The sequence below is a fragment of the Euleptes europaea genome, chromosome 3 (assembly GCF_029931775.1).
Source record: "Euleptes europaea isolate rEulEur1 chromosome 3, rEulEur1.hap1, whole genome shotgun sequence".
Lineage (NCBI taxonomy): Eukaryota > Metazoa > Chordata > Lepidosauria > Squamata > Sphaerodactylidae > Euleptes > Euleptes europaea.
This window is the reverse complement of record NC_079314.1, coordinates 91,096,155-91,117,298: the sequence shown is the minus strand read 5'-3', so window position 1 is coordinate 91,117,298 and position 21,144 is coordinate 91,096,155. Positions and strand designations below refer to the sequence as shown.

The 21,144-nt window shown below is 43.1% G+C and overlaps 2 protein-coding genes across 2 annotated transcripts; one reads left to right on the top strand and one right to left on the bottom strand.

Moving 5' to 3' along the window:
• Nucleotides 1-3,982: 3,982 nt before the first annotated feature.
• On the top strand, nucleotides 3,983-9,758 carry TOMM22 (translocase of outer mitochondrial membrane 22). The gene is made up of 4 exons (XM_056847257.1): nucleotides 3,983-4,105; nucleotides 4,406-4,524; nucleotides 7,798-7,915; nucleotides 9,498-9,758. Exons 1-4 carry the CDS (start codon nucleotides 3,995-3,997, stop codon nucleotides 9,570-9,572), a joined length of 423 nt encoding a protein of 140 aa, XP_056703235.1. The 5' UTR covers nucleotides 3,983-3,994; the 3' UTR covers nucleotides 9,573-9,758.
• A 2,698-nt stretch (nucleotides 9,759-12,456) lies between these two features.
• Nucleotides 12,457-20,274, bottom strand: JOSD1 (Josephin domain containing 1). The gene is made up of 4 exons (XM_056846461.1): nucleotides 19,853-20,274; nucleotides 13,552-13,680; nucleotides 13,251-13,445; nucleotides 12,457-12,667 (listed from the first exon to the last, which is right to left on the bottom strand). The coding sequence occupies exons 1-4, from the start codon at nucleotides 20,035-20,037 to the stop codon at nucleotides 12,568-12,570; spliced, it is 609 nt and encodes a 202-aa protein (XP_056702439.1). The 5' UTR covers nucleotides 20,038-20,274; the 3' UTR covers nucleotides 12,457-12,567.
• Nucleotides 20,275-21,144: the final 870 nt, after the last annotated feature.

Below are 21,144 nucleotides of genomic sequence, written 5' to 3'. Positions count from 1 at the left end.
CTGCAATATTTCAAACTTTTTCATTATTATTGCAGTACATTTTTAGACATAATGCTATTGCACACTTTATAGCCAGCCAGATCAGCTGAATCAACCCTGGCGATCAATGGGGTGACAGATGTTGCAACCTGATTGCCCTCACATCCACACACTTTATAGACTACAGTATAGTATAAGCATAACTTTTATTTGCACTGGGAAATGAAAACAAATTGTGTGACTTGCTTTATTGTGGTGGTCTGGAACTAAACCTGCAGTACCTCCAAGGTATGCTTATAGTCTTGTCTTCTGAACATGTTTCAGATCCATTGCTGTCTCAGTTGTGTGCCTTTAAATCCTTTTATTTTCATATCTGGAGATATAAGGTCTGGACTTCAGTTCCTGCCAATGAGCTGACAAGGATCCAGTACTGGGGATAAACATCACTCTGGACCCCCTTCCTATAGCTGTGAAGTATGTATGAGTGAAGGACATCTGCTTATAATTTGACATCTGATTGTAAACAACCTTGAAGAAGTCTGTGTGGCTTACTAAAGCTGCATGCCACAAGAGGTTTGCGGTCATCCTATATGTGGGCTAGACTCTAAAGCTGATTGACAGTGTGGGGGTGTGGCTGGGAAGTGCGAGCCCTTGGCCATATTATCTGTCCCACCACCATGCTGCATTGCCTCACAGGTGTGGATTTAAATCGCTCCATTTCTATTCCTGCCCCTGTAACTGGTAAGGTAAAGGTCCCCTGTGCAAGCACCGGGTCATTCTTGACCCATGGGGTGATGTCACATCCCGACATTTTCTAGGCAGACTTTTGTAGAAGATTCTTGTATGTATTTTGCATGAGCAGCAGGGCAGGCCCTTGGCACAAAGGCATTGCATACAACCGTTTTCCACACCCTCGCCATTTTAATATTAGTTCCACAGAACCCTGATTCTTGCCTTATTGAAATACTGGTTCGCAACAAGCTCTAGGCCTCTGGAAATGCTCCTGGCCAAAGTTCACTAACTATATGATGACCTTACCTCAGTAACCTTAAAGGGATTAGTTTCGGGTAGTCCACTCATCCTATGGAATGTGTCATTGTCTTCGCTATGCCTTTATCTTGTTAATCATTAATCGTGGTATGCCTTGCCTAAGTTCCATTGTCTAAAGTATTGATCAACCTTGCTATTCATTATGTGTCTTTCTTAATAAAAACCTGAGAGCCCCACTCAGATAGCAGAGCTGGTCCTCTCACCAATCCAGATACAGTTGTGTGTGTTTTCTATCAAGGTACTTGCTATGTGCTTTCCCTTCAGACTTTGTTTTATGGGGTGGTTTGCCAGTGCCTTCCCCAGTCATCTTCCTTTTACCCCCAGCAAGCTATGTACTCATTTGACCGACCTCGGAAGGATGGAAGGCTGAGTCAACCTTGAGCCAGCTACCTGAAACCAACTTCCGTTGGGATCGAACTCAGGTCGTGAGCAGAGCTTTGGACTGCATTACTGCAGCTTACCACTCTGCGCCACGGGGCTCTTTCATGTAATTGGTACAGCACATTAATGGGAAACAGTTAAATGGGACTCAGATTGCCTTCTGGGTTCCAGGTGCATTTCCCTGTGACTCTTATCTTGGCAAACAAATCTTCAGCTGATTCTTTCCTCTTTCAGGTGTTTGCTTCTGCACCACCATCATGCCGTTGTAAGGCAGAATGGTGTTGTGCATTGGTCTCTGTGTGTTTCTACTGTATTTTAAAAGGTATTGAAGTGATTCTGTTTGTAAGTATAGATTGTTTTATTGATGTTTCTGTTGCATGTTTTTCAAATGATGTCATCGCTAAAGACAGGAATGGTGTATTTTTAAACTCCATGAATTTTGGAGGCATATTTTTTGGAGTTTGGAGGCATATTTTGGACTTTGACAGTTTTTATCCCCAGAAACAGGGCTGTGGTCCTCAATGTTTCTGGTTTTGGTGTCTTTCATAATAAATTTTCATGCATTTTTTAGAATGTGGTGTTCTCTATGTACAAATGTTTCCAGTAATTGGGTTGTGTGACTCTTTTTGCAACTGACATTAGATCTTGTGTATCTTCATTATTATCCTGCAAGTTTGCCTTCCTGTATCATCCTCACTTTGTCATAGATCAATTGATACTCTTTCTAAATAAAACAAGTCCAGTGGCACCTTAAAGACAGCAACATTTATTTCAATATGAGCTTTTGTGACTCACAGCTCACTTCTTCAGTATCAGTTAATTTTCACTCAAACGTATCACCTTGCTTATCTGTTTGAATCTCTGATCTCTCGTCACCCATCATTTATCATTCTTAATTGTTTCAGACATACAGAGAGGTTGTATTTTGAAGTTTTATGATGAGATTCACACAGAGTGAATCTGTGCTTGAAGGACTCATGATGGAATTAACCCTCTGCCTTAATTCCTTCTACTTGTTACCTGCTGCATAAGAATTCTCAGTTTGATTTCCATGCACATCTGAAGAAGTGAGCAGTGACTCAAGAAAGCTTATATTGAGACAAATGTTGCTGGTCTTTAAGGTGCCATCAGACTTCTGCTTTATTTTGCTACCCTTTAACTCTCTTTCTGCCAGTTGCACCATCATCCCATGTCTGAATTCTTGTGAAACTCCACTGAATGCAAATATATCTTCAAATTGCACAACAGGCTACTAATAGCCATCAAATGGCCCTGACAAAAATTTTCCCTCACCCATGCCATACCAGCAAGACCTAACCCAAACATCATATTAAACTAAATCACATGAATTGCCCAGTTTCATGGGTGATTAGGGCCGCTGGGACCCCACCCTCTAGTAGCCCTGCCTCAATTCCCAGGTATGGTGAAATCATTGTGATTTCCAGTTCTGCCGAAGCAGCTTCCTTTTATAGAATCATAGAGTTGGAAGGGACCACCAGGGTCATCTAGTCCAACTCCCTGCACAATGCAGGAAATTCACAACTATCTCCCCCAAACCCCCAGTGACCCCTACTCCATGCCCAGAAGATGGCCAAGATGCCCTCCCTCTCATGAACTGCCTAAGGTCATAGAATCAGCATTGCTGACAGATGGCCATCTAGCATCTGCTTAAAAACCTCCAGGGAAGGAGCACTTACCACCTCCCAAGGAAGCCTGTTCCACTGAGGAACTGCTCTAACTGTTAGAAAATGCTTCCTAATGTCTAGATGGAAACTCTTTTGATTTAATTGCAACCTATTGGTTCTGGTCCGACCTTCTGGGGCAACAGAAAACAACTCGGCACCAGCCTCTATATGACAGCCCTTCAAGTACTTGAAGATGGTTATCATATCCCCTCTCAGTCTTCTCTTTTACCCACCACACTTTCCCTTGAGTGCATATATATCCAACATTTCATCTGTAAGAACATTGTACATGTAAAGAAAAACCAAGTGTACACTACAGTTTATATGTGTGCTACTGTAACTGGTTAGAGGGGAAGAAGCCGTGATCCTGACTGTATGCTCAGAGTGCCATGCCTTGTGGGGGGCGGGGCTTGGATCTTAAAGACCTGGGTGAAAGTCTCCTATCATTGCTCTTGGGAAAATCGCTGCTATTCAGCCTCCCTTCCTCCACCCATGAAATGGTAATATTTCTCAGAGCCAAATGCAAGAAAGTGCAGGAGAGCCGTGGCTTGAAACAATTTTTTCCATACGCTACCCACCCTTTTTAAAAATGTAATTCAAAAGCTTGCACACTGTTATGAGTCATTTTGGTTGGTCTTACTAAAAGGTTATTACACGGATTTTCGGATTTTACTTTGGAACAGCGCGGAACTTCTACATACATAGCAACAGCAGGGGTCCTGAAATTCTCGCTGGAAGCAACAGCCCTTGACATTCGCGCCACCGCTTCCTCCCTGTCGCGAGATGTCGCTGCGCATCTACCCGCGCCGCGTCCTTTGACTCCCCCCCCCCCACTTCCGGGGACGTTCTAGCCGCTGCCGGCCTCCGCTCTCGATCGTCCCCGTTCCCTAGTTGCAGTCATGGCCGCCGCGACGCCTCTCTCCCCCGAGGACCTGCTCCTGCCCAAGGGCGGTACGGGCAAGGCCGAGGAGCTGGAGGAAGTGATGACGGAGGAGGAGGACGACGAGGAGGTAGCGAGCCTTCGTCCTCCTTGTGGGGCGCCCTGCCGGGCCTCGCCATGTGCGAGAGGTCACGCCCTGGGGGCGGGCTGGCCCTGAGCCTGGGGGTGTAATGGAGGTTGGAGGGAGGGGGGCGGGGCCCGTGCGCTTTCTCTGGGCTGTGGGGTGGTAGGACTTGGGGCTGGCGGGTGCCTGGGACTGATGGAAGGGGCAGTGTTGGAGGCGTGGATTGGCAGCCGTCGTCCTAATGGTAGAAGAAGGGAAGGCTGGTCAGGCAGCGCCCAGCCATCGCTCTTCTGATTCTTATTGCAGGTGGATGAGACGTTGGCAGAGAGGCTTTGGGGCTTAACAGAGATGTTCCCCGAGAGCGTCCGGACTGCAGCCGGAGCGTCCTTCGACTTGTCTCTTTCTGTTGCCCACAAAATGTACAGGTGAGAAATGGAGGGAACCAAATCCCGTCTCCCCTTTATCCTCGGAGATCACGTGAGAGCTGAGACTCACCGGAACTGTGTTATGTGTGGTGTTGGTGAACGTGGTAACACGCTATTACTACTGTTCCTCGGTGGAACAGGCTCCCTCGGAGATGGTGAGCTCTCCTTCCCTGGAGGGTTTTAAGCAGAGGCTAGATGGCCATCCGTCAGCAGTGCTGATTCTATGACCTTAAGCAAATTATGAGAGGGAGGGCATCTTGGCCATCTTCTGGGCATGGAGTAGGGGTCACTGGGGATGTGAGGGGGAGGTAGTTGTGAAATTCCTGCATTGTGCAGGGGGTTGGACTAGATGGCCCTGGTGATCCCTTCCAACTTTATGATTCTAGTGCTGCAGAACACTGGCTGAAAAATTTGTTCATTTTCTATCCTCCTTTATCCCGTGGACTTGGAGCAGCTGCAGTTTTCCCAAATACAAACATCTTTTGTCCCCAAAGAGCTTACAATCTAAATCAGGTTAATGGCCTGTTCTGCACCAAAGACTGCAAAACAATTGCATTTTTTAATGGTTTTTAACTTAAAGTATTTTGCTTTGTGAAAAATGCAATATGTGATACTTTATGCTCAATAAAAGATTCAAAAAGACAACAGAACATTTTTGGAAACTAAGGCTAAAAGAGAGAGAAGTAAATTTGGGGAGAATACTTTTCACTGTACTAGGAAATATAGATACTCTGCATTCATCTATAGCATTCCAACCAGTCTTGCTGAATAGCTGGTCCTTACGGTCCATAATAAAATGTCATCTGCTTTATGTTCTATTTTCAAGCATTGTGATCTGCTGACTTGGCATTTTACTTTATGGATTGTATTGGGTTCCCATACTGTTTGTGTGCAGTGACAATTGCTTGTATTGTTTCTGCTAAATATTGGACAATAATTTCCAAGCAGCAGATTGTAGGCAGTGTGAAGATGATCTGCCAGGGGTGGGGAACCTTTTTTCCCCCAAGGGCCATTTGGATATTTATAACATCATTCGCGGGCCATACAAAATTATCAGTTTAAAAATTAGCCGACCAAGCCCCGAGCAGGCAGCTGCCCCAGATGACACTGCCCACCCCGCACATGGGCAAGCAGGCAGGCATCCAACCGGTGGCACACTCGCCCATCTGCTGGCACAGGATGGACTGCTGCACCAGCCGGGCGTAGCCATCCAGCCACACGCCGGAGTTGCTCCTGTTCTGCATGGTCGGGGCCGGATCCTACAGCCGGCTCCTGTTACCTCTGCCTGCAGGAATGAAATGAGGACACACTGGCTAAGAACGCCCCCCCCCCCCATGCATTCTGGCCCTGCCCCCTTTAACCCCTCCATTGTCGCCACTTCCGCCCCCAGCCCTCTTGTAGTACAGAGGGATTACATCTCTCCATGGCTGGGGTGGGAAAGGGTTAACACAATTTATTGGGCGATCCTAGCAGCTCTTTTCTGCAAGGGGGGGGGAAAGGTTCCTTTTCTGGGCAAAACAAACTCACATCTGCCTTGAATAGAGGCTATTCCTGTCCGTGGGAGAGGGCGGATTGCCAGTCTTAGATCCTTCTGAGCTAGAGATCTGCCAGGACCCACAAAGGGCCAGACCAAATGCTTTCACGGGCCTTAAATGGCCCCCGGGCCTGATGTTCCCCACCCCTGGTCTAGGCTATCAGCTGTAGCTCAAAGGACTAAATATTCCTCTCGAAGCAACAAAAAAAAAGGGGGGGGTAATGGTTTGAGAAAACTAAATGACATGTTTGTATGGCTTGTTTAAAAATCTATAAAATATTGATATATGGAGGCAAATTGCAAATCAGATGGACAGTTACCCATGGTTTATATTTACTATACTTTGTCCTTTTTGTACTTCTTGCTATTTTTGTGGACAAATGCCAATTAAAAATTAAAAGGAAAGTTAAAATTCATGTGACAACAGTTTTCACTTCCTCCATTTTCCCCCTAGGTTTAAACAGTGTAAGGGAAGTTCATGTTAGACTGTTTAATTTTCTACAAGTATTATTTCAATAGGAGTAGTTTCTACTTAAAACTTTGAATTTGTTTGAATATAACATTTAAACTGCACTTGTTTTTTTTGTAGCTAATGAAATATTTAATTTCAAATGTATGTTGCTGTTAAGATACGATGTTAACATTTTTTAAATGTTTTTTAAGTCAGAATAAACGTGTTTATTAGATCATGCACATATTTAGCTTCACTGTGTCAGAGCTTTTCAGTTGCAGCCTTATAGAAACTGCCACCCTCTGAGACCTGAGCTTGTAGGCCATTTATGGACAATACAAGCACTTTACATAAACTTGCTTTTAAAATATAGTAGCTGTGGCTTTGGGCTACAACCCTGGAGAGAGAGGGCTCTGGATTTTATCCAGAGTAGTGGTGATGTCGAAAGGGGGGGGGCAAAACAGTGGCTAGTCCTGCCCTCAATGTGACAAAGACCACAACATAAATCATCAGAGGATTGGAAAGTATATCTTAGACCTTTGCTTTCTTAATGCACTACCATTGCATTCCTCAGCCATAACAAACATAAGAGTTGTGTTTTTCTTGTCAAAAGAGTAAACTTATTTTCAAGATTTCTCGGAGATCAGACAACCTTGTTATAGTAGAAGTCTAAATATTGACCACCTGTTGTATAGTTTATTTTTTCCCTATATTTACTAGCTCCTTATGGTGTGTTAGAATGGAAGATTAATATTACTAAACTGAAAAGCAGAAAGACCTGGAGTTAATTCAGATTTGTGGCTAATAGGAAGAATTTTGAAGTGCAAAGCAATGGTGAAATAATGCAGACATGAAGCTTCCTTATACACAGTTAGACCATTGGCTTGTCAAGGTTAGTATTGTCTACTCTGGCTGGCAGCAGCTGCTCAAAGTCTCAAGCAGAGGTATTTCACAACTGGAGATGCTTGGGATTAAATGAGGGATTTTTTGCTTGCTGAGCAGATTGTTTACTACTGAGCTACAGCCCTTCTCCAAGGAAAAGGATTCAACTCGTGGTACTCAAAGCAGGACAGCTGAGAGAGAAAGCAAGGGGGGAAAGCTGTAGTATCAGATCTTTAGGCAGGCAAATGATGTTGGGATAGCTCCTGAGTTTTGTAAATGGTTCCTAAATCTGGCACCATATTGCAAGCATTTGAGGTGAAGTAATAGCATATCTTTAGGGCCAGTCCTTTTCATGGTAGAAGAGATGGAAAACAATTGCTTTGCTTATGTCCTTCTCCCTCTAAAGATTCTCCAGGGCAGCTTTGTGGATTGGGACTACCTCCTTCATGATCCTAGTTCTTCCTGTTGTTTTTGAAACGGAAAAACTTCAGATGGAGCAGCAGCAGCAACTGCAGCAGCGGCAGGTGAGAACTGAATTATTCTCTTCTGTGTCCTGATCATTTATAGTGCATTCCTAAGAAGAGTTACTCCAGTCTAAGCCCATTTAAATGAATAGGCTTAGACTGGAGTAACTCTCCTTAGGAATGCATTGTTAGTGCTTCTCATGCTGTTTTTGAAATGATGTCCATCTTTGATCTCTAGACCTTCAGCACTTCTGTTGCTCTCCTTCCTCCCCCATCCCATCGTCATTAGCCCCTGAAATAAAAACAGTATTATGTTTGTATGTTATTTGTTAGTACGGTTCCTTCTACACAATGTCTCACAATCCCTCATCATGTGTATAATGTACCCCAAAACACACCCCAATTACTTACTTGTTAACACTTTCCCCCTGATGTACATATAGCCCACACTGTCACCATGTACACACATTCATATCCTTTCCTATCATACTTATTTTTCCCCTTTAGGTAGGATAAAGATTGTCAAGCCTTTAAACTAACACCAGGAGGCAGAAACTTCCATATACCCTTCCTTTTTCTATTCATTGCTACCTTTCCAACCTTAGTACTGGTCATACTTGTGTTTTAACTATGGAATAGGATACTTTTCTTCTGACTGGGTTTGCTTGGGTATAATTGAATATTTGGTGCTTTCAGAAAGAGGGCATCTGAGTACTGGATCCATTATTACAGCAAAAGATGCAAGTGACCGCAGGGCTTCCTAGCCTCTAACGATGTATGTTCTCAAAAGAGTAGCATCACCCTCTTCTTATCATTGGCATGACTGTGATCTTGGTTGTCTTCCATCCTTCATTCAGTGGATCACGGCTGCATCCTTGTTTAAGGGGTTCAGCAATAAATGCCATTCATATTAAAATACATATGGTCCTTGAAGAAGAAGAGTTGGTTTTTATATGCCACCCTACTCTACCACTTAAGGGAGAATCAAACCGGCTTACAATCACTTTCTCTTCCCCTCCCCACAACAGACACCGTGAGGTAGGTGGGGCTGAGAGAATGGTACTAGCCCAAGGTCACCCAGCTGGCTTCATGTGTAGGAGTGAGGAAATCAACCTGGGTCACCAGATTAGCATCCACTGTTCATGTGGAGGGGGTGAATCAAACCCGGTTCTCTAGATTAGAGTCCATCTCTCCAAACCATTGCTCTTAACCACTACACCGCGCTGGCTCTCAATGCTTGCTCTTAACCACTAAACCATATTTGACTATCTGACTAGATCAAAATATTGGAATCTGCCCTTAATGGTGGTGCCTTAGTGTTTCTGTATTGACTTGACAATCCTTCTGAAGGGGGGGGGGAACCCTAACAGGGATATAAACTTTGGGGCATTGTGTTGGACAATAAGAAATATTGCATTGCTTGAATTACTAGAAACCTTCTAACATTGGCCTTGTGCACTACTGCAATCTGGGCAGAATTATTATAATGAAAGGCAACAAAGAACATTAGCAAGTGCTGGGCTTGCATTCTCCAAAAGAACTATGAGACATGTCAGTCTGAGGTGAAAATCCTTCCCAGCTAAGCTATAAAGAGGCTTGTATGTGATTCTTGCATTCAGCCATGTTTTCTCATTTCTTACAGATTTTATTAGGACCCAACACAGGGCTGTCCGGAGGGATGCCAGGAGCCCTGCCTTCTCTTCCTGGAAAGATTTAGAGAAATTACTTTGGAACCATATCATGAAAGGCAATCTTGAAATTATTTGTTGGAACTATTGATTGGTTAGGCTGGGGCATTTTTGCCATAAACCTTGGAATATCAACCTATTCATGGTGGAGGCAGGATAACTGTCTGGATCTCCTGAAATGGGCTATCTGCCTCCCCCCTTTAGGTAGTCATGACTTTTCCATCCACTCAACCTCTATTATAAGCAACTGAAAAGACTTTAATAGCTTCTGTTTTGGTATCCTTATCTCCAGGAAGCCACCTCAGGACATGTAAGATTCTGGCCATCTTCAGCCAGAAATATTGTCAGTGTAAATATTCCTGTATTCCTCTCCTGCTGTATTGAAGAACAGTAACAGCAAGAATTGAGTGAATATTCCTGCACATACAGCATCTGGAAGAATCTAGTGTACAGTAGACTCTATGCAGTGAGCTCCTACTTGAGGAAAATTACATGCCCTATAAATGTTGTTTTAAAAATATGGGGAAGCGAAGCGGTTAAAGTCATTTTTGCCAAGTCTCTGCTGAATCTATTGGTATCAAAGTCAGCTACAGTACTTTTGTATTAAATAGTTTCAGTGCAAACATGAGTTTTCTTTCATATTTCATGTATTGTTTGCTTCTTTAGATTGGATAATATATAATGTTATACCTCAGCCTTATGTTTGAATGTTTAGTGGAGAATGGTGGGAGAAGTGGTCTAGGAACCCTCCTGAACTAGAATAGGTGGGCAAGACTTTCTTTAAAGCTTCAGCTTTATATGCATCATTACAGGACAACTCAGCGCAACAGAAAGTGACAAGACACAGAAGGGTTTTTTATTTTTAATATTTGGTTAAACAAAATACATCTCTGTAAACAAACCCAAGACAAGGCTATAACAAAACCAAACAAGCAAGAAAACGATTATGAGCTTCTCCATTCCCAAGCAATGGGACTGGGCTGGTTCCTTTTCTCTGTTACCATAACTCTTGTCCAGAGAGGTGTGTGTGTGTGTGATCACATGTTCCCTTTTCCTGAGCAGCTGTATCACACCACTTCCCCTAGGAACAGAACATTGGCATTAACACAGAGAAGAGAAACAGCCTTAAGTCTTTTTAAAGATATTTGCATATTGTGCACTGGTCCGTTGACTTCCATGCAAACAGGGTCTCTCCAAAGTGCTAGTCAGCGCAGAGCATAGTCTTTTCTGCTGAGTTTTTTTTTTAACGCTCTTCAAAAAAATGGCTTCAAGTCAGAAGCAGAACTGCAAGCCTGATGTTCTGCTTGTGGAAAGTGTGGGTAGGTGTGTACAAATTTTGCCAGCTGGTTTTGGTCATTGGAATGTGTAGTCCAGAAGGGGGGAGGGTTTTGTAAAAATAGATGTATTGGGCTTGGACTGTAGTACATGCAGAGAAGAGCCACTCACATTTCCAGTATATTGTCTGCAGGTTGTCCAAAGGCCAACAGATAAGATCATATTCTATCTTGACACCACATGCTGCATCAAACTGTGAGAGTGTAGGTACTTGGAATGCTGAATTAGCCGGCGGTATAAATTGTGCTCACAATCAGGAAGAACAGGGCCAAGACTCCCACAACAGTGAATAAGTCAATTTCAGCCCTCATTTGGAGCTAACATAAATAGGCTGCCCGCTAGTATGAAATGCAGAAAATGTGGGTTCTCTTTCTGCTGTTCCAATATTACTAGAGGTGATGCTGGTGGAAAGCAATAGTAATGAAAAAATGCAACAATAGAATAACCCAGGGTCAATAATGAAAAGTCCATCCTAAATTATCCATTTCATCTACTGATTGCGACAAGAATACTACACAAAACACCTGCATGGGGTGACCAGGAAAACCGTCATTCAGTTTCCTGCTGGGGTGTGGGGGCAGAGGGTGGCACAGCACAAAGCTGATTAATTCAGAAGACTGTTCACCTGCCAACCACAATGGAAGACTGGCTCAGTCTACCTCCAGTAAACAACCTCCCTCTTTTCCTCAGCCAACTTGCTGAAACACCTTCTACCCCAAGTATTGCCAGCTGCTATGGGAGCCACAGAAATCTAGCCCTTTGATCCTATTCCACATTACTCCTCTTGGAAATTAAAAAAAACCTTGCCCTTCCATCAGCACTGTTTCCTAGGATTAGTCTTAAGTTGCTAAAATTTAGCCAGACTTCCCTTGAATGTCATGATTCCATCCCTAGTTTTATTCCCTGGTCAATGAATGTCGCCCTGCATTACAGGACTGATTAACAGGAAAAATGCATTTAGATTACAGCCAGGTCTCTCATCCCCCAACCCCCAAAGAAACAAAAAAAACCCTGTGAGGCTTTGCAATAAGCTGTTGCTTACCTCTTCCAACCAGGCTACTCTTTCACGCTCAGACCAACAAAGGACACGTTTCTATTAGCTAGTAGAAGTTCCAAAGTGGTGGTCCCATTTCCCCCCCTATATGTCCCTCAACTCTTGGCACAATTAGGACTCCACAAGCTCTTTACTGTTGCTAAGAGTATCTAGTTTCCTGAGAGACCCATATAGTTTGCAGGTTTCTTCAAAACTGTTTTGTGTGGATATGAAGGGAGCATGCTTGGCCCCAGCCTTCCCACAGAGGAAAGACACGCTCTCCAGCCAAAAGGAACTTTGGGAACTTCTGGAGACTAGTGTGTAACCGCGTAACGCCCTTTAAGATTGATGGAAGGAAGGAAAATGGGGAATTCCAATACCTCACTCCTAAAGCATATTAATGCATTTTAATTATAAAGCATAGAGCTGATTCTTCCTTCTCCCAGTAAGTGTCCAGTTTCTGTTCTTCATGTTGGCCCTGACAATACCTTGTGGCTGCTTTTATTGCACCCTTAAAATTAAAAAAAAATTTATCCCCCCAAACTCCCAAGTTCCAGGGAAGAGGAGTTAGAGCACTTATTATCCACATCACAGAACATAGACGTTGGTGAGGGGAAAGGACCAGTACTGTAGTGCAAGAACAAGGTGTTTGCAGGTCATGCATCTGCTCTCCAACTTTGATGTGCCTCTACGTCCTCAGGCACTACCAAGAGAAGTTCACAGTTCTTTCCTCGCAGCTGGTGTCTCAAAAACTTCCTATGATATTGAAAAGGAGAGGGAAATGACAGTTAATGACACTAGCATTAATCTAGAGAGAGTCCTAAGATATTTGGGCCTGCATATCTAAGTGATTACCTCAAGCCTTCTCTCCCTCACAACCCAAAGCCACACAGTTGGACTTTGATCTGGGAGATCTGGACTCAAGTCCAACTGTGCCATGGACTCACTTTGTGGCCTCAGACAAGTGGCCACCCCTCCACCTGAGTGGCTCATCTGGACAATTAATATAGTGCAAGATTTACCACTGCAGTTTAAACTGAAGCTAGAAATCTACACTCATTCCTCAGTTCAAGGGCACAGTCTATGGTACAAAGAATAATGAAAGCCTATTTCCAAATCTTATCTCCTACTGATAAGCTTTCCTAATTCAGTTGCAAAGGACAAGATCCAGAATGACACATGCATACAGTTCCCCCCTTTTAAGCTCTGTTGTCAAACTTCAGTCTCCACCTCTCAGGGAAATTAAAACCCAAGCATACTGCACAGAAAATATACTCTAGTTCACACTGTGTGCCAAGGCAGCACCCCTGGTTGAAGGCTAGGATGGAAGACAACCTACCTGAGCTCACTTTCACCTCCAATCCATTCAGGCACCTTGAGTTTGGAGTCAAGATTGTAGTAAGAACCTCCCACTTCCCGAACGCAGATCCAATGTTGCCGTTTAAGGGGAAGTTTCAATGGACCCCAGCAGAGGCTTGAGGGCAAATTCATAATGAAGCCCATCACATTAGAGAGGGCAATTACATTAACATCCCTAGGAAAGAACGGAATGGTAAGGCACTCGCATCCAGTTATCAAAGCCACCTGAAAAGCAGCAACTTCTGACAGCAAGCCTGTCTGGATACTCTGCTTCTCCTTACCTACGTTTATCCCACCAAACTGCTTCATAGCCTTTAGTTTGAAGAGCTGCCATGATGACATTCACATCATAGTTCCCATTTCCCAGCATGCTCTTCTTGTGTGGGGTCACCATGGTATTGGGAGACAACCTGAACAAAGCAAGGAAATGTACATTAAGACAGTGACCGTACTTTCCCAAAGAGGGAAAGGAGGATGAGAATGCTTGCTATTTCTCTTTGCAGCAAAAAGAACCTGCACATTTGCCCTCTCTATCCTTCCCAGCATGTACATTTAAAAAGTGCCACTTTCTCCAACACCAGTTGCTTCCTTCAAAAGACTTCCAAAGGGGAGTTCAAAAGGTCTTTGCAGAACCCGCAAGTATGGGAGCGAGTCTTCCATGTCACATGAGGATAAAGACTGCTTGAACAATACTCAATGGATGCCAGCATCGAATGGAAGCCACATTCATTATAAACAATTTCAGAGAAATGCTTTTGAGAAACAGGTATCCTGAATTTCAAAGAGGCACAAAGTTGGAAGATTCCACCTAATGTTCTAGAAAGTTTCTGTAAGATTCATACATCAACTATTACCTGAAGCAAGACAGGAAGGTCATCTTGGCCTCAGTCACAAGAATAGTACAATGCAATGCTTCAATATGATTGCATTAGGAACGACATCTTCAAACATTTAACATGAATAGATCCTTCCTCTCTGCTACTAGGTGACATTTAATAATCCAGAGAAACTCAATCTCATCAGAGCTCGGAAGCAAAGCAGGGTTGGTACTCAGATGGGAGACGGAGTCTGCTATGCAGAGGAAGGCAATGGCAAACCACTGCCCAGCTCTTGCATAGGAACAGATCCTTCCTTTCTGCTACTAGATGACATTTAATAGCCCAGACAAACCCAATCTCATCAGAGCTTGAAAGCAAAGCAGGGTTAGTACTCAGATGGGAGACTGTGGCTGCTATGCAGAGGAAGGCAATAGCAAACCACTCTGCACAGCCCTTGCATAGGATAACCATGGATCAGTCGTGACTTTTACAGCACACTGTATGTACCTTTTAATTGCTCCATTTTTGAAATGGGGGAGAAGGGGTCTGGTATGACCTCTTTCACAGATGTTTGGTAGCAACACAGAAGTCTGTGATCCAAGACTAGTTAAGCAGAGAAACAACAGGCAAGGAGAAATATTAGCTGCATTAAGACTGTATAGGGCCACTTTTCTGTAAGAATCATCTGTAGGCTAAACTACAAAAATAAGATTTCTGAAATTATATTTGAAAGGACATAAACCTCAGAACCTTCAGTCAAGTACCTAGAAATGTAGAGGTTTTCTAAATTTTTAGATGCTTTACACAAACTTGACTTTTCATTTCCAGCCAGCCTAAAATAGAACTCAAGGGAATCAAGTTCCATGTCCTGTGTTTTAAATTAAGGCTCCTGAGAGTTGTAAGGAACACAGAGAACTCCCCTAAGACCAAGAAAACACTGCACAAACAACACAGGATCTATTGCACTCACTATTTTACCCATTTTCAATAAAAGCTCTGAATCAAAGTTTGAAAACTGACTGCCTTTATAGCACCATTCTGTATCAGTGGGGTTTACTCCTAATAGGCACACAAAGCACATGCTAGAAGAGAACTGCAGCTTGCAAATGACTGAACAGTATACTTAATAAAAACAAATAAATAGTTACAAGTTCTAGTGCAGATTTAAGCACAACTACTATATTTTTCATCTCAAGCCTCCCTTGCTCAAACCACTTACAAAGTGTTAATGCTATTTTTATGAGAATGTTATCTAGTCTTTTGTTAGAGGATGAGAGGGGATACAGGGTGCACTGTAGCATTTTGTCAGTAAAGCAACCTGTGCACTTGGAAGTTAGGAAAACAAAGAAGTGTTTGCAAAAGACAGTGATTTCCAAACAGCAGATTATAGGCAATGACAAGATTGTCTGCCTAGGCCAGTGATGGCAAACCTTTTAGAGACCGAGTGCCCAAACTGCAGCCCAAAACCCACTTATTTATCGCGGAGTGCCAATGCGGCAATTTAACCTGAATATTGAGGTTTTAGTTTAGAAAAAAACAACTCATACGTTAACATCCTTTGCCTTGAAAGAAAAACACAATAACAGAGCTTTCAATGATACAAACAACTTTTTATTGAAAGGTAAAAGTTTGCATTTGGCATGCTTTTGAACAATTAATGAGATTTTTGCTGTTGTGTGCATGCTGATAATTTGTCCACCCTTGGCTCATACTTTATAAGTTTGAGAGCAACGCATGCAGCACTCAGGTCATCTGTTAGCCTGTTTCTGGTGTCAGATTTGATATAATTCAAAGCTGAAAACAGCTGCTCACAAGCATAAGATGATTCAAACAAAGTAAGGAAAGCAATCCCAAGTGCTTTCATTGACTTTAAATTATTTGGCAGAGAATTCCACACTTTAAGGATTTCATTTTCAGAACTAACTGTGCTATCCTTTGCCATCCCTTCTATCTTCTCAAGTGTTTCACGCAGGTCATAGAATTTATTTTTCCAGATAAGAGCTTTCTTGAAATTCTATTAGCTCCATTTCCAGATTTTCTCAATCTAACCACTGTAGGCAGGAGAGATCAAGTTCTTCAAATGTGACTTTATCTGGAGAAGTAAGAAAACACAGGGTTGTCTTCATCTTACGGAACTGTAAAAACCTGTTGCTAAAATTCACCTGTGCAGCTGCTACAATACTAGAAAATTCCTTGTAGATATCCTGATGGCTTGTAGGATTGTCTGCAAATGTTGTAGAATTGGTTCTTGTAGGTTATCAGGGCTGTGTAACCGTGGTCGTGGAATTTTCTTTCCTGACGTTTCGCCAGCAACTGTGGCAGGCATCTTCAGAGTAGTAACACTGAAGGACAGTGTCTCTCAGTGTCAAGTGTGTAGGAAGAGTAATATATAGTCAGAAAGGGGTTGGGTTTGAGCTGAGTACTGTCCTGCAAAAGTAATGTGCTAATCATTGTCCTGTAAGTATCAAGATAATGTGCTAATGAGGGTATGGTATGTTAATATGGAACCATTGTATCCTGAAGTGATCTGTTAATGTGTGTAATCCAAAGCTAATCTGCATGGCTATTGTTGAATGTTGTCTTTGTTAGTCTGGAGGTTTTCAGAACAGGAAGCCAAGCCTTATGCATTCTTAAACTCTCCTCTTTTCTGTTAAAGTTGTGCTGATGTTTATGAATTTCAATGGCTTCTCTGTACAATCTGACAAAATAGTTGGTAGAATTGTCCAGTCTTTCAGTGTCTTGGAATAAGACCCTGTGTCCTGTTTGTGTCAGTCCATGTTCAGCCACTGCTGATTTCTCAGGTTGGCCCAGTCTGCAGTATCTTTCATGTTCTTTTATTCTTGTTTGTATGCTGCGTTTTGTGGTCCCGATGTAAACTTCTCCACAGCTGCAAGGTACACGATATACTCCTGCAGAAGTGAGGGGGTCTCTTTTGTCTTTTGCTGATCGTAGCATATGTTGTATTTTCTTGGTGGGTTTAAACACTGTTTGTAGGTTATGTTTTTTCAAAAGTTTCTCCATCCTATCAGTGACTCCTTTAATAAATGGCAAGAATACCTTTCCTATGGGAGACTGTTTTTCCTGAGTTTGCTGATTTTTGTTTGGTTTAATGGCCCTTCTGATTTCATTCTTGGAGTATAACCTACAAGAACCAATGAACTCTGACCGTGAAAGCCTTCGACAATATGTTGTAGAATTTTCTAAATACATTTTTAGTTGGAAAATATTTCAGCTGTCCACTTTCAAGGTATCTTTCAAAAACCTGGAGTTTTCTCTCAAATGTTTTGATATCACAAAACATCCTTTCTGCTGTTTTCCCTACGCCTTGTAGTTGTTTGTTCAGTACACTGAAGTGTTGTGTAAAATCTGTAAAAAACATGAGGTTGGTAAAAGCCAGGACATATCAGTGAGCTGTGGATATTCCTGCCCTTTTTCATTCATAAACAGCCTAATTTCATCCAGGCAGGCTACAAATCTCTCCAGGACTCGTCCTCTGCTCAGCCACCGGACATTATTGTACATAAGTAGACAATTATACTGTGCCTGAACCTCCTCAGGAAGTGCTTGAAACTGTCGACAATTCAGAGCACAAGCCATGATGTAATTCACCATTTTTGTGACATCTTTGAGCACATCATCAAATTTTTTGCTGCTGACCCTGGCACAAAGAGCTTCTTGATGTATAATGCAATGGAACTGAATGACTTGATGTTTTGTTTCTTTAACAAAGAATTGTATGAAACCAGATGTTGCCCCCACCATAGAAGGTGCCCCATCACTAGTAATTGAAACCACTTTTTCTGGTCTTTTGTGACAAAAAAGCCTCTATCACAGCATTATAGATATCTATCCCTTGTGTTCTTTTAGGCAAAGACACCAGTTTCACCAACTCTTCTCTCATGATGTCACCAACAGCATAACGCAAAATTGCTGCTAGCCTTGCATGATTATTTATATCTGTGCTTTCATCCAAGCACATGGAGTAACAGGCTGCCTTTTGTAAGTCAGTGGTGAGCTGCTGACTAACGTCACTTGCCATGCGCTGGACTCGATCTTTAACAGTATTTCTGCTAAGTGGCATCTCAGAGATGCGTTGAATAATTTTATCCTTGTTTGGGAAATCATGAAAAAGGGAATTACTCCCAGACAACATGGCTGTTTTGATAATATCCCCATCAGAGAGGGGCTTACCATGTTTTGCTATGCACAGTGAAATTTGAAAACTGGCAGCTGTCGGATGATTTGTTCTAGAAAGAGTCGGAAATTTCTTCTAGAAATGAGGCTTGGGGGAACCTAGGTAGACAGAGATACATCCTGGCATGACAGGAGGGTCAAAGATATGGCCCACGTCTGAGAACAAAGCCACTGTAGTACCAGCCATATGGGACACCTGAAGCTTCATGGACCTTTTGACTATCAAGGTCAGTACTGTCTACTCACTGCAAAGCAGGTGTTCTACCGTTGAACCAAGTCCCCCACCCACAGCTCCTCAGCTACTTCTAAATTCCATAGATTTCAAGGGAGAAAAGTATTTTCTTCTATTTAGCTCTCAGACTGAAACCAAGAGGACTAAAGGCCAAACCTCACATTAGGTTGAAGATCCATTACTAGATCTCCACATGGTTTTTTCACTCTAAAATGCAGCCAAAGGGACAGACCACACTGGGTTGGGAGGATATTAACTTTCTTCATTTTCCCAATGAAAAATGTCCTCCCCAACTGGGTGGCTATTGTTCCTGGTATACAAATCTTTTTCTCTCTTCTTTCCTTGCTAGGAGATAATTGTACCTGGTGTGGAGGGGAGGGTTCAGCTGAGAAGTTAGTACCTTGTTGTCTCTGTAAAGGGCCTTTTTAAAACAGCTGCACCCTGGGACCAAGTTCAGAATTAGATATATAGGTGAGTCAGCACAGCGCTTAACATTCTGTAAGGGGGAAAAAAACAATGTTGATGTTTGAAAAGGCAGTTGGAATGGGTGAAGAGAGTCAGTTGGATGGTAAGGGATGATGAGAAGGTGACAGAGTAAGCAGGGATAAAAAGAAAAAAGGCAGAGCAATCAATGTGGTAATACCTACCTACGAAAGCAGAATGGAAGAAACTGAAGACGGGAGGGGGCCCAACAAACAGCTGAGCTGCAGCCCGCAGCTCAGCTGAGAGAGAGGGAGGGGCTTGCCCCGGTGCAAGGAGAGGGAGGGCGCCAGCGCAGGCTTGGGGAGCATGGGCTTGGGGAGAAGGAGCACCACACCACGGCACAGCCCTAGGCAGACGCGATGGCTCCGTGCGTGCCCACAGAAAGGGCTCGGTGTGCTGCTTGCGGCACGCGTGCCATATGTTCGCCAACACGGGCCTAGGCTATCAGCTGTAGCTCAAAGGACTAAGGACCACACAGCAAACATGGCAGCAAATGTATGTTTAACTCTTGTGTCAACATAGCAGGGAACATCAGCCAAACTTGGCTCCCCTTTTGTTATGTGTATATATCTGTTTTTAAAAATGTGTATTGATTTAAGTCCCACGTGAAGTGGCTCTAGGTGGATTTTGTTTCCAAGTCAAAATGCACTGGTGGGTCTCTGTAGAAACACTCTTGATAGCTGCTGGTAGAAGATATCAATTCAACAATCAGTAGTAACATTCTAGGTAAGTTTCTTCTTTCTCTTGTTCACTCTACAAACTGGTTCCAAGGCACTCATCCAAAGTACAAAAAAGAAAAAAGCAATACACACACACAAACATTATCAGAGTGCAGTAAAGATAAGTTCTACCTACCTCTGGAAAATCTCCTGTAGCGTGTCTCGTGTAAAGGCATTGCTGTCCTGGAAGACATTATTGAGGGCATGGAGAGCGCACAACTCCCTGTGTTGTTTTTCATGATAAATATGCACTGGCATTAGCTGTGGCGTTTCTGGTGATTCTGATTTGGTTTTGTCACCTTTCCATGGCACACAACTCATTTTTTTCGTAGTGTACGAAGTGAAGATGGAAGAGATAAAATGTGTAGTCTGTTCCCACACACAAATAGCAACTGACCACTTTTTTTTTTTTTATAAACTCCAGTTCACAAGCTGCAAACCTGTTGCGGCTTTAAGAGTTGGCTTTATTGGATGACTGCATAAGAAACGTTTAAAGATCTGAATCATTTTTCTTCCATCTTCGTTCTTCCTCAGCTTTCAAGAGATTGTCCTTAATATAATCCCTTTTCTCTTGGCTTCCCCTTGAAAAAATATTTTACAATTTACCTGGCCATAACATCAGATTGTCAGATGTAATTCATCACATCGCTCCTTTTCCTCCATTTCCTTTGGTCAATGATACCACTAAGTAAAAGATCCACAGCCTAAGTCTGAAATTATGCTCACTTCCAAAAAACAAAAGCAAGCACAAACTTCATGAAACTAAGCAAGACCAGCCTGCTGCTGTCCAAAAGGAATACAGGAATGCCAGAGAGGCATCAAGAGCATTTTTCCATTCTTGAGAGAGAAGCTATGTCCTAGAAACAAAGATGCCAAGAGGTTGAAAACTTCCTCTTCCAAGGCAGGAGGGAAAAGCAGCTCCACCTCACTAATGCTTCTTGTATTCCTGATAAGAGAAAAGACAGATCCAATTAGGCATGTTTTCCCCCTTTCACTATGCCGAGTACAAAAATACAAATAAGCACCTCAAAGCTGGCTTTTACAGCTACACTGTACCTAAGGCAACAACAAAGCTCCAAGGCCTACACCACCCAGGATTCACACCCTCCTTTCTCCCAAATTTGGGAAGGCTGGCTTTCCCTTGCCTTACAAATGCAACCGTTCCAGGAACTGCAGAGCCAAGGATGCTCTCCTTTCCCACCATCGCTGTGAGGCGAGAAAAAAAAGCTCCGAGAGCAAAGGCTGACCCGGGGAGGGGATTCGGTGTTTGCAATCCCAGCAGTTCTGGCCTGCGCTGTAAAGCCGCAGCGGGGCAGAAAGCGAGGCCTTGTAAACACTCCACCACCAACACCCACTAGTAACGGGAGAAAGTTGCTGCTTATGGCTGCCCCTTCTTGAGGACCGGGGGGGGGGGGGAGGAAGCGTTGG

Coding starts and splice junctions, on each gene's coding strand:
- JOSD1 (XM_056846461.1), bottom strand. CDS start 20,037: ATGAGTTGTGTGCCATGGAAAGGTGACAAAACCAAATCAGAATCACCA. Junction 13,681..19,852: donor CTACAGGAGATTTTCCAGAG/GTAGGTAGAACT, acceptor TGCTTTGTTCAG/GTTGTCTCCCAATACCATGG. Junction 12,668..13,250: donor GGAGGTGAAAGTGAGCTCAG/GTAGGTTGTCTT, acceptor TCAATATCATAG/GAAGTTTTTGAGACACCAGC.
- TOMM22 (XM_056847257.1), top strand. CDS start 3,995: ATGGCCGCCGCGACGCCTCTCTCCCCCGAGGACCTGCTCCTGCCCAAG. Junction 4,106..4,405: donor AGGAGGAGGACGACGAGGAG/GTAGCGAGCCTT, acceptor TTCTTATTGCAG/GTGGATGAGACGTTGGCAGA. Junction 4,525..7,797: donor GTTGCCCACAAAATGTACAG/GTGAGAAATGGA, acceptor CTCCCTCTAAAG/ATTCTCCAGGGCAGCTTTGT.